The following is a 13,746-nucleotide window of genomic DNA, read 5'->3' as shown; positions in this document are numbered from 1 at the left end:
GTTTTTAGCATGAAAAATTTAATTGATATTATGAATAAATTTGAGAAATATTATTTAAAATTGGAAAAAATGAAAATATACTTTCTAAAGGTACAATTTACCTTTCTTTTGCTTAAGTTACCTTCTCACTTTTATTTATTTCTCCCTCATCTCTGCTTCTAGCCTTCCTTTTCCTTTTCTTTCTCTCTTTTATTCATGTTTTTTTTTAATCAGAAAACAATTTGGAGATTCATGGATAGTGGAAATTATAAACCCATGTCTAAGAGACAAGGCAAATGGAAACAGCACATAGATACAACACTCAATTTAGACAGAAAACAAAAACCCAACCCATATACTAAAATCGGGTGAAATTCAAACTCGAAACAGAAACAAGCAGTCTCCAAATCTGCATAATCATGCGCCACAATTGGGTGAGTTCTCCAAATCTGCATAATCATCCGCCACAATTGGCTGCAACTCACGCGCACTTGAGTTGCAATCAAGTGTCCTATTGGAAGAACGAGGCAATACATGCACACTAATGGGGAGAGCGCAACACTGCACTATGACGACACTAGAAGCCTCAGTGCCCAAAAACACAGACCACCACATCAATGAGGTACACAAAACTCTAATGGCATCTCAATCTCCTATAATCTTGGTGGTTAGCCACATCAACGAGTTAAGCACTCAAAAGTCAAAACCTTAAAAGGCACTAATTTCCTTTAGTTCTTACGGCTTCAACCACCCATAGATCTCCCTCCTACAGCTCTAAAGGAGCACATGCAAGACCACTTATAAATTGAGGCATCAAAGATCGATCAAATCTACCCTCATAAATAAATTCCATGATAACAAAATACCAAAAGCAAATCTAAACCCCCCAATTCACAGCGGGGAGGGTGATCTCTACTAGACTAGAGAAGACGAGCTCTTTTTGTTTGGAAAGAGCTAGGAAAGCCTGCTAGAGTCATTGAAACACTGAGGAGTTCAAAACTAATCGGCAAGAATTGAGAGAGAAAATTATATCTAGGTTTTCATATTTTAGATTCATTAAAATATTTAAAAATTATGATGTTTGGATCACCATTTTTTTATTGATTATTCTGAGAATTTTTATTTTATTTTATTTTTTTTAATTAAAAATTGAAGATCAAGAGAAATTTTTCTAAAATCTCTTAAATTTACTTCGATACATCTGTCACCGAATTAAATTCGTGAATATAATTTTATCTCAACTTTCAAATTAGAAAGACACGAATAAAGAGAAACTCTAATAAAACCAAAAAGCCAATTACCTGAAAAAATCAATTAATATAATTTTTAAATATTTTCCTCCAATGCCTAAAAATTATAGTTATTTTGGTTTTTCATAAATATAATATTATAGTTACATTTCTTGTTAAAAAATAATTTATTTGTTAATTGATTAGTGTACCTCTATTTTTTTTTTGAAAAAAATTATTACTGTACCTCTATTAATATACAATAAAAAATAAAATTTATTAATTTTTTAAAAAAAAATTAACGGGAGAGTAATAATTAAAGGGTAGTACATTAGGAAATACTATAATTTTAAAATTTTTAATTTTAATTACATTAATTATAATAAGTACATATAATTCTTTCATTAATAAATAATCAAATAGTGGAGAAAAAAAAAAAAGAAAAAGAAATTATCCGTGCTTGGCATCTCTTCACCATTCCAAATTTCGAAATCGAGCGTTCCAATTTACCAGAAGCAAGTCCTCTGCTTCTACATCGTATCCAGCAACTTGTAACCCTAATCTCTCTACTCCCTAGGGTTACTGCAGACTAATTACCTAATGCAACTTCCATTCACAATTTACAAATGAACAGAGATCACCAGTCCCATTCCCATTGCGGTGGTTGCGGAGGAGACAGGCGCTGGGTCCTCCACAACGTCCGCCACAGAGCCGCTTATCGTCGCCTGTGCACCAATTGCATCCTCAAAACCCACCAGGGTCTCTTCTGCCCCTTCTGCTTTCAAGTGTACGAGGAGTCTCTTCCTCCTAAGGACCGCCTCATGTGTCTCAAATGCCCTTCTATTTCTCACCTCTCCTGCGTTCCTTGCTCTCACCCACATTCAACTCCTTCATTTCTCTGTCCCGCTTGCTCCATTCCTAATTTCTCCTTCTTTAACCTCGACTCTTCCTCCTCCTCCGGTAATAACAGTGGGAAGCCCATTGATAAGGACTCCGCCAGAGCACTCGTTGCTGCTGCCAAAATTGCCGCTGTCTCCATGACGAAAGCCGCAGCTGTGGCTAGGGTTGAAGCGGAGAGGAGAGTGAAGGAGGCTACTTTGGCTAAGAAGAGAGCAAGAGAAGCTCTGGAAAGACTCGCCTTCTTGGCTGCTAAAGAGAAACAAAACAAAGTAGCCGTTAAAGAGTCTGTTCAGCAGCAGCATAAAGTTAGCAATAATAGCAACAAGCGAATTCAGGCTGATGGAATGATCCGTAAGGAGCAATCAAGAAATGGTGCTCTGCAAGGAGAAAAGGGGAGTGATGGGATCTGTTCTGTTTCTCCCATTGTTAATGTTAGTGCATCTGCAGGACAGTTGAAACGCTAGTAAGGGATCTTGGCTATAGACAAGTGATGCATTGGTAATCTACTTGGGGCTCCTCTTTGTTTTTTGTTATTGTCAAGATGATTTTTCTTTTTCTGGATAGTCTTGTAAAAATGTTTTTCACTTTAGCATAGGATGTCTTGTAGGTAATGGTACTGCTATTGACTAGTAGTCAATCTGTATTTTCTCAAGCCCATCTCTTTCTCTGTACCTGTTGTTCTAGATTTCTATATGAATTTATTTTCATTGAATCATTTGGTGATGTGTTATTTTTATTTTCTCAAGTCCTCTATCTGCACTTTCTCCGTAAATTAGATAATCAAATTCTACTCAAAAACTAATTCTCACTTATTTGGATGCAGCAAACTTATTTTATTGTACCTCGTGTACTTGCCAAATTTATGTCATGTTGTCGAATTGATTTGGAAATTCACTAGGGTGACTTCATAGCAATTTGTCACATTCGAGGTTGGTGTGGTGATCAAATATAGACAGGTCTTTAGATAAGCAACCATTCCATGCACCAGTGACAAATTCACAAATTATCTTAACGGTGATTCTTGGATAAATTGTTTAATATGCATCTAAAGATGAGGTGAATTATATTTGTAAAGTTGTTTGGGCTATAAGTCGACAAGGTGAAGAAGAAGAAGAAAATCTGCTTGTAATTGCCACAGGATACTGTTGAAGTGTATTGTGATTTAATCTCGAGTGCTTGAGTTGGTTGAGTAGCTGAAGGAGATTTCAGGTACTGATGTTACAATAAATTAAATTGATTGATAATCAAAATCTTTATGGAATTGAAGTTACTTTTTGTAATAGGACTTCATTCCATAAGGTTGAAGGTTTGGTGTAAGTTTTTTCTTTGGTTCAAGCAAATAAAGAGGGTATGTTGTGGTAGTAATTATTTCTTCTCATCTTTACTTTACTTTGTGCAGATCACAATCAAGACTCATGAACACTATGTTCATGGTACCTCAAAGAAACAAAATTAACCTTAGTAGTTATCTCTAACTGTCTAATTTGTACTTTGCTATTATTCCTGAATGAAAATTTATCCATTTTGTTTTCACAATGCGTTTTGTTCACCTTTCTGTGCCTTTGGTTAACCTTTCTGTGCCTTTGGTTAGTATATATATTTTAGATAAGTCCAAAGAATTTGGTGGTTGGCATGGTTAGACTTCAATAAACTTCTCAGTACTTCACTTTTCACAATCAAGAATAAGACTTCCTTGAAACTCCTGTGGGGTGTGGATCAAAATTTAGTATTTTGGTTATTATTTTGTGTTTATCTATTTATTTATCTTATTATTATAAATTATGTAATAAAGGTTGTTTGGGTTTTGATGCGTAATGCATCATTGGGTAACCTTTATGTGTAATCATACTGATGCTTCCATTATAGAAATGTGATTATGTGAATACCTTTTCATCATATGCTTTTTGGGGATGCTTGTGAGGGTTTTATCGATTTCTCCATGTGGGCCAGATGAAGGTTTGGGAGAAGCTGAAGATTTAAGAAGCTTAAAACATAGGGCTGAAGATGATGACCTTTGTAATGGTGACAAGTCTAAGCATATGAGATCTTTGGCAGATAGTGAACTCATATCTCGCAGATAAAGGGCTTTCCCAGTGTATCAGTAATTTTGCATCATGCAAAACTTATGACAGTTAATGCCGCAGAATTGTTTGAAGGTTGGGGAGTTGTGAGGAATAATTTCATCAGAATGATAAGGTCAAGGATATGTTTGGGTCAGAAAATAAGCTCTAGTTGATTACAACGTGACAGTGCTTCAGAGTTCCCCAGTTATGATAGCATTGGTCCTGCAGTAGGATGATCTAGTGAGTCACCTGGGGAGGCAATATTGTAGGTTTAGTAGAACACCTGATGCTGAAACTGTCTTAACCAAAACAAGCAAGTCTCTTTAGTCCTGAGGATTTAGGACTGTTTCAAGGCTATTCAGAAGGCTGGTTTTGAGTTTAGAAGAAGTCTCCGAAGTTGCGGGTATGCACTCTATAACTCCAGCTCCCCTGACCAAAAAAAGTGACAATAAATAAATAAATAATAGAGGACTTGCATTTGAAGTTGAAAAATTAATAGGACTGTTATCTAGATTGCACCATTTTGAATATTTGAAGGTGTTCCTTTCTAGTGAAAATTTGCATGAGCAAAACATTTATATGCTCCAAGCATTGGATGTGTGCAGTTAGCTTATTCTTTATTTATAAATTATATTCATCTTTTGTGCTCATGCAATTTTGAGATATTTGCACTAGCGATATCAATTCTGTTTCGATGGCTCTTAAAGCCACATTTACCGTGATAGTTCTCTTTTTCTTTTTTTCCCCTCACATTAGAAAATATTGCTTTTGGAATTTTATTAAATAGCACAACATATGTTTCCTCCCCTTGCGCTACTACTTTCTAACTTACTTTTTGTGTGACAGGAGAACATTATCCATCAGATTGAAGTATTTAATCCCAAGTATGTTATAATATTCCCTATCTTTAAATTTTTGGCAACAGAGGAAAAATGGGGGTCCAGGCAGATTTTTGAGTTGTTAGCTTGAAATGTCTGACATCTGCTTTATAAGTAGCGTGCATCATTTCAAACAATTAGGGTTTCCTTCTTCCGTGAAATATGTATGGACAAATTCCTTATGAAGATAACTTTGTGCTTCTCCTGAAGTAGTTTAGATACTAAGTCTGACGTTGGTGTATCATAAATTATTGTAACATAGTTTACACACATTTTGTTGGCTAGAATTTGTGATTAAGAATCTTAAGCCCCTAACACATGCAGAGATTTTGGATTAGATGTTTGGAGTTGCTAATGGAGATTTTATATCTGATACTTCTTTTAAAATTTATGATATTCTTTTCTACAAAATAATTATTTATAAAAGTATTGCTAAATTAATATGAAAAGGCTTTACAATGGAAAAACACTCATAATATTTTTTTAATAATATTAAATAAAAATTAGTTCAAAATAATAATGAATTTGAATATTGCATTTCACATTTAAAATATATAACTTACTTCAAATTATAAATTTTTTTTAAAAAATTTAGGATATTAACACTATTTTAATATTTCTATGATTAATAAAGAATTCAAAATATTTAGTGGATAATCTATTAATATATATTAATTTTTCAGAAACTATTATATGTTTTTTCTAAAAAAAATTTACTTTTTCTATTAAGTTAATAAATTTCTGTAATTACTTTTTCGAAAAAAAATGATTTTAAAAATTTTTAAGAGAGAAATTATAAGTTATGTTAAATTATTTTATTTTGTAAATAAAGTAATTGCAAGTAACTATACAAACAAGAAAAAAGAAAGAGCTTACGTTAAATTTTCGCTCATGATCCCAACCCAACCGGGGCGCTGTCTCACATTCGCTTACGTGGACGGCCAGGATTTCCCCCCATCCTCAACCTTCTTCAGCTCCTCCGTGTCCCCTCTTTTTTAGCAGAGAACGAAACGAGAAATTGAAATTTTGGTTGCTTCTTGTGATCAGCGATCCCAATTGACCAAAACAACAATGGATTAACACCTCTCTAAACCCTCAAAAATTTCCTCTTACAATGGCTGAAGCCGCAGCTTCTTCCCCTAAACCCACCCCTTCTCCAAATCCGATGGACCCATCACCACCACCGCCACCTCCTCAACCACAATCACAATCACAACCACCGCCTACGGCGTTAACAAATTCGAACTCCAACACCACAGCTCTTACACCACCACAATCACAACCGCAAGCACAAGCACAAGCACCAACATCCAGCATGTCAAATCAAAATCAACAAATTGCATCTCCTTCTCTTGACCGACAAATTTCATCGCCTCCTCTTTCCTCTCAACAGCAACAACAACCGATAGGACAGCAGCAGCAACAGCAACAATCGCAGCAGCAATTGCAACAACAGAATATCACAGCCATGTCGAACTATCAAATTCCACAATCCCTTCAAAGATCTCCTTCCATGTCTCGTTTAAGCCAAATTAACCAACAGCAACAGCAGCAGAATCAGTACAGTGGCATCTTGAGGCAGCAGCAGCAACAACAGGGCCTGTATGCCCAAGTGAATTTTGGTGGGTCGGGTTCAATTCAGCAGAATTTGCAGAATCAGCAAATGAGTGGCACCAACTTGTCTCGGTCGGCACTTCTCGGGCAGAGCGGGCATCTTCCCATGCTGACCGGAGCGGGGGCAGGGTCTGTGGCAGCAGCAGCGGCTGCTCAGCTGAACTTGTTGGCCTCGGTATGAATTGCATTGCTCCTTTGAGTCGGATATTATGTATATTAGAATTCAGTTGCAAACTAAATGAATTTGTTGTTTTTTGCTTCTAAACAAATTGTAAACGTGTTTGTATGTTAAAATTTAATCTGAAGTTTTGAATTAGTTTTTGTAATCTTTTAAGTTGTCAGTTTGCATTATTGATTGATATGTGTCCTTTTTGGCTTAATGGATGTGTTGATTTAAAATATAGGACTGTTTCTGCAGTGCCTGCTTTTGAAAAGGTTGTTAGGTCCAATATTTCTGGATATGAATTTGCTAAATATAAGGATGGAAAATTCCTTTATGCATGTGTGTCTATCCAAAGTAGGCAAAAATTTGGAGGTTGTTTGCTTGTGAAGTGATAAGAGTACTTCTCTAACAATTAGTACTGGAAAGGAAGCTTTAAAGTTGTTGGTTGGTGATAGTGAAAGACAAGTTATAAGAGTCTGTTGGATTCACTATATGGTATTTAGGCTAGATATACCCGAATTCTTTTACATGGGGACTACTGATTGAATTTTACATTAGTGCTATCAAGAATTCTTTTACATGGGGTTTCGGTTGTTCAAAGTGATAAATGTCTGAAAAGTTGCTAATGTTTATTCAGTTGATGACATTCTTAATTGTGTTTACATGCTCATGAGCTCATCGGAGTCGGTATTGTTGTAGGTTTGATGTGCATGGTGGGCAACTAAAAGTGGAAACAATTATTATTTTGAAAAGTATAATTTAACTGCACGTGAAATATTAACTGAATAATAGATTTGTTAGTGATACATTCTCCTTGATAATGACTTTCATTGGACAGCAGAATTTTTGTCTGAGAGATGTCATAGTGCATTTTTTTAACTTGCAATTGAGCTAGTGAAGTAATTGTCTTTTATTATTTTATGCTGAAAACAACAACAATCTCTAAAACAAGTGAAGTTTTGGTTGTAATTGAGGCAGAAAGCTGGTTTAGTCCAAGGGTCTCAATTCCACCCTGGTAATTCTCCGGGGCAGCCTTTGCAGGGAATGCAAGCAATGGGAATGATGGGATCACTCAATTTGACCCAACAACTAAGGCCTAATGGTGCGCTTAATTATGCTCAAAGACAGCAATTGGCACAACAAAATTCACTCACCTCTCATCAGGTATCTATTTTTACAATAGCATCATTTCATCTGCTTCTTGTCAATGGATTTGGTGAAAATGGATGTCCATGAATTTTTCTTTGTATTGGTCTGATTTCATTTCATCTTTTCTTATGCTTTATAATTTCCGAGTATGTGGTTGATACCTTAATTTTCTTAATATTTGTTGACTCTTTGTCAAATGAGTCAATTCCAATGTTTGAACCATATTTATAAGGCTGAATACACATCAAATTTATATTCTTAATGAATTTATTGAACACAATTCTGTTTCCTCACTAGATGAGAAATTTGGTTATTAATCTTGGATATTCCCTCACATTCTTTGGTTGACCTTAGCAAGGCAATTTTTGAAATTTTACAATGATCCTTGTTTTTTCTTTTGATTCCTGTTCCTTTGATGACATCCAAATTATTATGTTTCTCTAGTAAGTGTAATCTGTAACATTTTCAAACACTGATTTATGTTCTTGTGTTTTCTGGTTGGTACACTAATCACTATGTTTAATGTTGTTGATGTCTTAATAATCAGCACATTCTGATCAACTTTGCTACAGAAAGTGTTCCTTGTTGACTTGTCCCCTTCATTTTTCAACATGCGTATAAAACATAGATTTTACTTTCAACTTCTGGCATCATTAATAGAGTTTAATTGATAAATTTGTTTTACGGCTGCTATTTTTGTGCAAATGTTTTATCTTCTTCTTCTTCCTTCTTTTTTTTTTTTTTTTGCATCTCTGCTTGATTATGACGCTAGCCATCTCTAAAACCTACAGGTTCCAAACCTTTCAAGGACATTTATGAACCCTCAACTGTCTAGTCTGGCTCAGAATGCACAACCAGCAATGATGCAAAACTCTCTGTCACAGCAGCAATGGTTGAAGCAAATGCCAGCAATTTCAGGTCCTGCCTCACCACTCCGTCTTCAACAGCAGCAGAGACAGTCGCAGGTTCTTTTGCAGCAGCAGTTGGCTTCATCTCCTCAGTTGCTCCAGAATTCGATGCCATTAAGTCAGCAACAATTATCCCAACTGGTACATCAGCAGTCATCAATGGGGCACCAACAACTGCATCAGCAACAGCAGCAACCACAACAGCAGTTGCAACAACAACAGCAGCTACTACAACAGCATCAGCAACCACATCAGCAATTGCAACAACAATTACCCTCACATCAGTCGCAGCAACAGCAATCTCCGAGGATGCAAGGGCCCACAGGCCAGAAATCTCTTAGCTTGACAGGTTCACAACCAGATGCAACAGCATCTGGTACGACCACACCAGGGGGGAGTTCGAGCCAAGGAACAGAAGCAACTAATCAACTACTTGGGAAGAGAAAGATGCATGACTTGGTTTCACAGGTCTCACCCTGTCTAATGATCAGTTTCTTTTACTGTTATATTGTGCTTTTCTTGCATTCTTTGTTCCTTTAATGATAAATATGTCTTCGTGTTCGTCTTTTATATGTGCTCAGGTAGATTCACAGGGAAAGCTAGACCCTGAAGTCGAAGATCTCCTTTTGGAGATTGCTGATGATTTCATTGATTCTGTGAGGCTCAAAAACCCACTTGACTTTCAGTTTGTTTGTTGTATTGAGTCCCTATTAAAATTGTAAATGTATCCAGACATGTGCTCACATGATTCCTGTATGCTTGGGCACATGCATGCAAGCACGTGCATTTGCTTCTATGTTTTGTGCATGCTTCTGTTACAAATGCTGAGCTTATTTTGTGCATTCTAAACAGAGACTTATCTTTTTGTATCAAAATGCAGGTGACTACATTTGCATGCAGTTTGGCAAAGCACCGGAAATCTTCAACTTTAGAATCCAAGGATTTATTACTACACTTAGGTTTGTGCTCCATCATATGGATTTACATCTGCATATTCTTCTCCTTCTTCTTTTTTTTCTTTTTCTTTGCATGAGAGTATTGGCACCTGAGACACATAATCACTAAATTTTATCAGTTAAAGTGTAGGGAAGATATTCATATTATGCATGACCTTGAAGCCGTGAAAATGCATGGTGAATCATGGCTGAACTCTAATTGCTGTAAAATATGGTAGTGCCTTTTTATGCTGATCTAACCGTTGTCATCCATTCTCCATTCATAATATAGTCAATGAAATTTATTTTTGGTTTTCCAATTTGTATTCTTACTATTATAGTATGTTTGTAGCATCTTTTGTTGAGATAGAAAAGAGGAATATAATATTGTAGAAGTGCAGATCAAAAACTTTTGTATCAGTTGTTATTGATGGCATTTGGTTCATAAATCAATGTTTGTATTCTTTTATGTTTTTTCTTCTGGCTCACTGGATGGTCCGTAACTTTCACAGGGATGCATTAAGCTTCTCACCCTTTTCTTGCTATTTTTCCAATGAAAAAAAAAATTAATAGTTGCAGTGATACATTTGCTTATGTCGCCTTGTATTGAGGTGGGGCAAAATTTCTGACAAACTGGGGCATGAAAATCATGTGCAGAGAAGAACTGGCATCTGACAATTCCGGGATTTTCGACTGAAGAAAGAAACTTTCAAAGAAAACCTGTAAGCATCTGATCTTCTATTAGCTATTTGTGAATTTGTCTATTTTGTTGGCTTGTTATTGTCAATTAACTATTTAGAGATGGAGAGATAAGCTTAGAAAGATGAATTACTACCCCATAGTTTATATTGTATAGTCAATTATTCAAACTAACACTTCAAAAATGCAATTTTACATTCCAATTTCAGAATGTGCAGTTATCGAGTGATCTTCACAAGAAGCGTCTTGATATGGTAAGCACAAACTCTTTACATGTTTGTTTGGTTCCACTTATGGAGTGCTAAAACCTATTTTACATTGCTCGTCCATCAGATTCGTGCATTGAGGGAGTCCTCACGCTCAGAAACAAATAATAATAATAATCCTAAAGAGATTATCAGACAAGGGCTTGGCAACCCCATAGTTACTAACCACCTGATAAGACCACCAAGTTCAGAGCAGCTGGTTTCCCAGTCAACTAGTTCTCAAATACTGCAGCAGATCACGCGATTTTAATGGATATATTTCTCATTTCTGTCAGTGTGTCCATGCTGATTGGTGTAACATGGACCTTGTTGGTAAGTATTTAAGCTTTTACATTAAGGATTTTTGACCCTATGCCCCCCTAATATACACAACCCAAAATAGAATGACAGCCATTGGAGGTGCAGATATTGTGAATGAACTTATTCGCTAGCTTAGCATCTTGAACATAGGATCTTAGCTTCTGTCTTTTGCTGGCCTGTGGTATTTTCTTTCATTTTTTCAAAGCAAATAAAATATCCAATGGTTATCTGAAATTTGAACCTTAGTTTTGGTAATATTACATCCAAATTAGTTTTGGTAGTTAAATAGTTTTGGTAGATGGAGGAGAGAATCAGATCAGAAACTTGTTGGTTAGCTGTTGTAGTTATGTGTGATAAGAATCTGGAGACTGCTCTGGTCTGGAGAGGTAGTTTGCTATGGGAATATATCCATTGAGGTCCTTTGTGAGAGTTATATGTTGAGAAGCTGAATTACTCAATGCAGGTGTTTTCTATTAATCTGATGATTAGCATCTGCAGGTCTGAGAAATTTAATGAACTTGCTATAAATGAGGTGAAACAGAGGTGGTGGATCATTCTTTAATTTACTTGGGGGTGCAGGAGCTTTTGGCTCATGCTTTTGATGTTGGTTGGCGATGAATATTCTAGAAATTTGGTGATTACATATTGGGATGATAAATTTTTGGGACTGGTATTTGAATCAAAATGCTGACATGGTTGAAGTTCTACTTATTTGGATTGCAATCCCATAAAACTTTTATCTCCTTCTGGATGATATTTGAGGAGAAAATGACTTAGTAATGTCTTTGGAGCATCGATCTCTTGTCATTTTTGATCTCTTAGAATACCCAAAATCATCTAGCTTTAACTCCAGATGGGATGAAATGTGTATTTTGCTTGCTTTTGGATCTGCATGAGTGAGTTGCTTTCTTGTCCTTACTAAGACCCCTAGGCATGGACATTGAGTTTGGGGGGGTACTTTTTATGTTACAGTCAAAAGGACAAGCTTGTGTCATGTTATGTGTGAAAGGATATGAGAGGGAAGAAGGAATGAGAATTCATCTGTTTTAATGGTCAAAGAAGTTGTATCTAGAGCATGGATTTCTTGATGCATTTACGTAGATATGTATTCTATCCCTAAACCCAAGTTGCTTCCATTGCTGCTAACCCTTTTAATAACTGCTATGTTTCAGGGTTTGGATTGTTGGAAGCATTAGCTGTGGAGGCAGATGTGTAATTATTTGGCTAGCATTAGAGGTCTGAAAATGGGTTGAAAAGATTGCGGCAGTGATCATCTAAATTTATAGTTATTGTTGATGTATGAATGATTATTTGATCTTGTGCTTATGACCACAAGAATGTGCCTTGTTGCTTGCAGTTACCAAAAAGAAAGGGATATCCTTGGGGAGAGTCGATGAGCCTATAATTTTTTCTTTCTAAGAACAAAAAGGGCAATTATTAGCGGAATCATACAAATATACATCAATCAAGAATGATGGAGGTTGTTAGCTCTACTCATTTGGACAAAAAAAGGAAAATAAAAAATAAAAAAATAAAAAATAAAAAAATAAAAAATAAAAAAATAAAAAAAAAGATAGCTGTACTCATTCAAACTAGACACAAGAACAGCAGCGCTTGCCAAATAATGGACTTTGCCTGATTCCCAGATCATTTAACAAAATCGTAAAGCGAGTAAAGTTACTGTGGTTTTTTTATGAAAGGAAGTTGCATGTAAGCATAGCTGGAGTATTGTCAATTTTTACGATGCAAATTAAAATTAAAAAAACAAACAGCAACATATTTATGGAGAAATTCTTAGGTCTTTATTTTTTTGGCCTTTTTGGTTATTTTTGGAAAGACCAACAGGCCAATTGTTGTTTAGTTAGGTGATAAAACGATGTTACATGTTAAATGTGGGAAAATATAAATTGATTTATTTTCCCATGTACTTAAAAAGAAAAATGTAGAAACCGACCACTCTTCTCAAAATTACGATTTCCCATGTTAAATGTGGGAAAGTAATAAACTTTGTTTAACTTTTCTTAATATGTTTTATTTTCATGCTATTTTATTTAAAATTACGATTCATATCATCAAATTATTTTTAATTAATGAATTTTATTTTTAATGCATATAAATAGAAATATTTTAAAAATTAAATAAGAAATAATCTGTTTTTTTATGAAATGGTGTTTTTTTAAAGAATATAAATTAATTGATTTCTACGGAAAAAAAAAAAACGCCCATGGCTATGAATCTTCTTAAAAATATATATATACATGATCGCTTCTGATTTATAATTAAGCTTTAATTATTGTATTTCTTATTCCCTATTTATGTGATTAAGTGAGACAAATCCCGCTTACAATTTCAGAACAAAGCAAAAGAATTACATTCAGCCTATTAGATCGCTTTCATATGAACTACGAATTTTACTGTGCAAATGCAATTATTAATTATTTCCGGGTCAAACACACATTTCTTTTCTGTGTTTTTCTTCATTAGTTACCTAACTTCTTTCTTTTTCTTTTTAATTAAAATTAGTATTTTGTTTAAATAATATTATACTAAATTTATGTTTATCTAATTTTATCAATATTATGTAAAACCCATATACTGTATTAAATCATTTATTTTTAAGTAAAATCTATTTAAAATCAAAATTAAAAATATTAACAGTAAAA

The 13,746-nt window shown here is 34.9% G+C and overlaps 2 protein-coding genes across 3 annotated transcripts; both read left to right on the top strand.

The window, feature by feature from the left end:
• The first annotated feature begins 1,629 nt into the window (after window positions 1-1,629).
• Window positions 1,630-2,823, top strand: LOC110626079. Its single transcript, XM_021771820.2, has one exon. The coding sequence runs from the start codon at window positions 1,835-1,837 to the stop codon at window positions 2,570-2,572; it is 738 nt and encodes a 245-aa protein (XP_021627512.1). The 5' UTR covers window positions 1,630-1,834; the 3' UTR covers window positions 2,573-2,823.
• A 3,154-nt stretch (window positions 2,824-5,977) lies between these two features.
• Window positions 5,978-12,472, top strand: LOC110626504 (transcription initiation factor TFIID subunit 12b). 2 transcript variants are annotated; one of them, XM_021772427.2, is made up of 9 exons: window positions 5,978-6,838; window positions 7,859-7,990; window positions 8,767-9,351; window positions 9,465-9,539; window positions 9,764-9,842; window positions 10,476-10,540; window positions 10,727-10,771; window positions 10,851-11,095; window positions 12,256-12,472. In XM_021772427.2, the coding sequence occupies exons 1-8, from the start codon at window positions 6,164-6,166 to the stop codon at window positions 11,031-11,033; spliced, it is 1,839 nt and encodes a 612-aa protein (XP_021628119.1). In that variant the 5' UTR covers window positions 5,978-6,163; the 3' UTR covers window positions 11,034-11,095; window positions 12,256-12,472. The 2 variants fall into 2 exon arrangements, with proteins under 2 accessions (XP_021628119.1, XP_021628118.1); XM_021772426.2 differs by having other exon boundaries at window positions 5,980-6,838; window positions 7,805-7,990.
• The last annotated feature ends 1,274 nt before the right edge of the window (window positions 12,473-13,746 follow it).

This window comes from Manihot esculenta, chromosome 11, assembly GCF_001659605.2.
Source record: "Manihot esculenta cultivar AM560-2 chromosome 11, M.esculenta_v8, whole genome shotgun sequence".
NCBI classification, from domain to species: domain Eukaryota; kingdom Viridiplantae; phylum Streptophyta; class Magnoliopsida; order Malpighiales; family Euphorbiaceae; genus Manihot; species Manihot esculenta.
The sequence above is the reverse complement of the archived record's forward strand: the minus strand, read 5'-3'. Positions and strand labels throughout refer to the sequence as shown.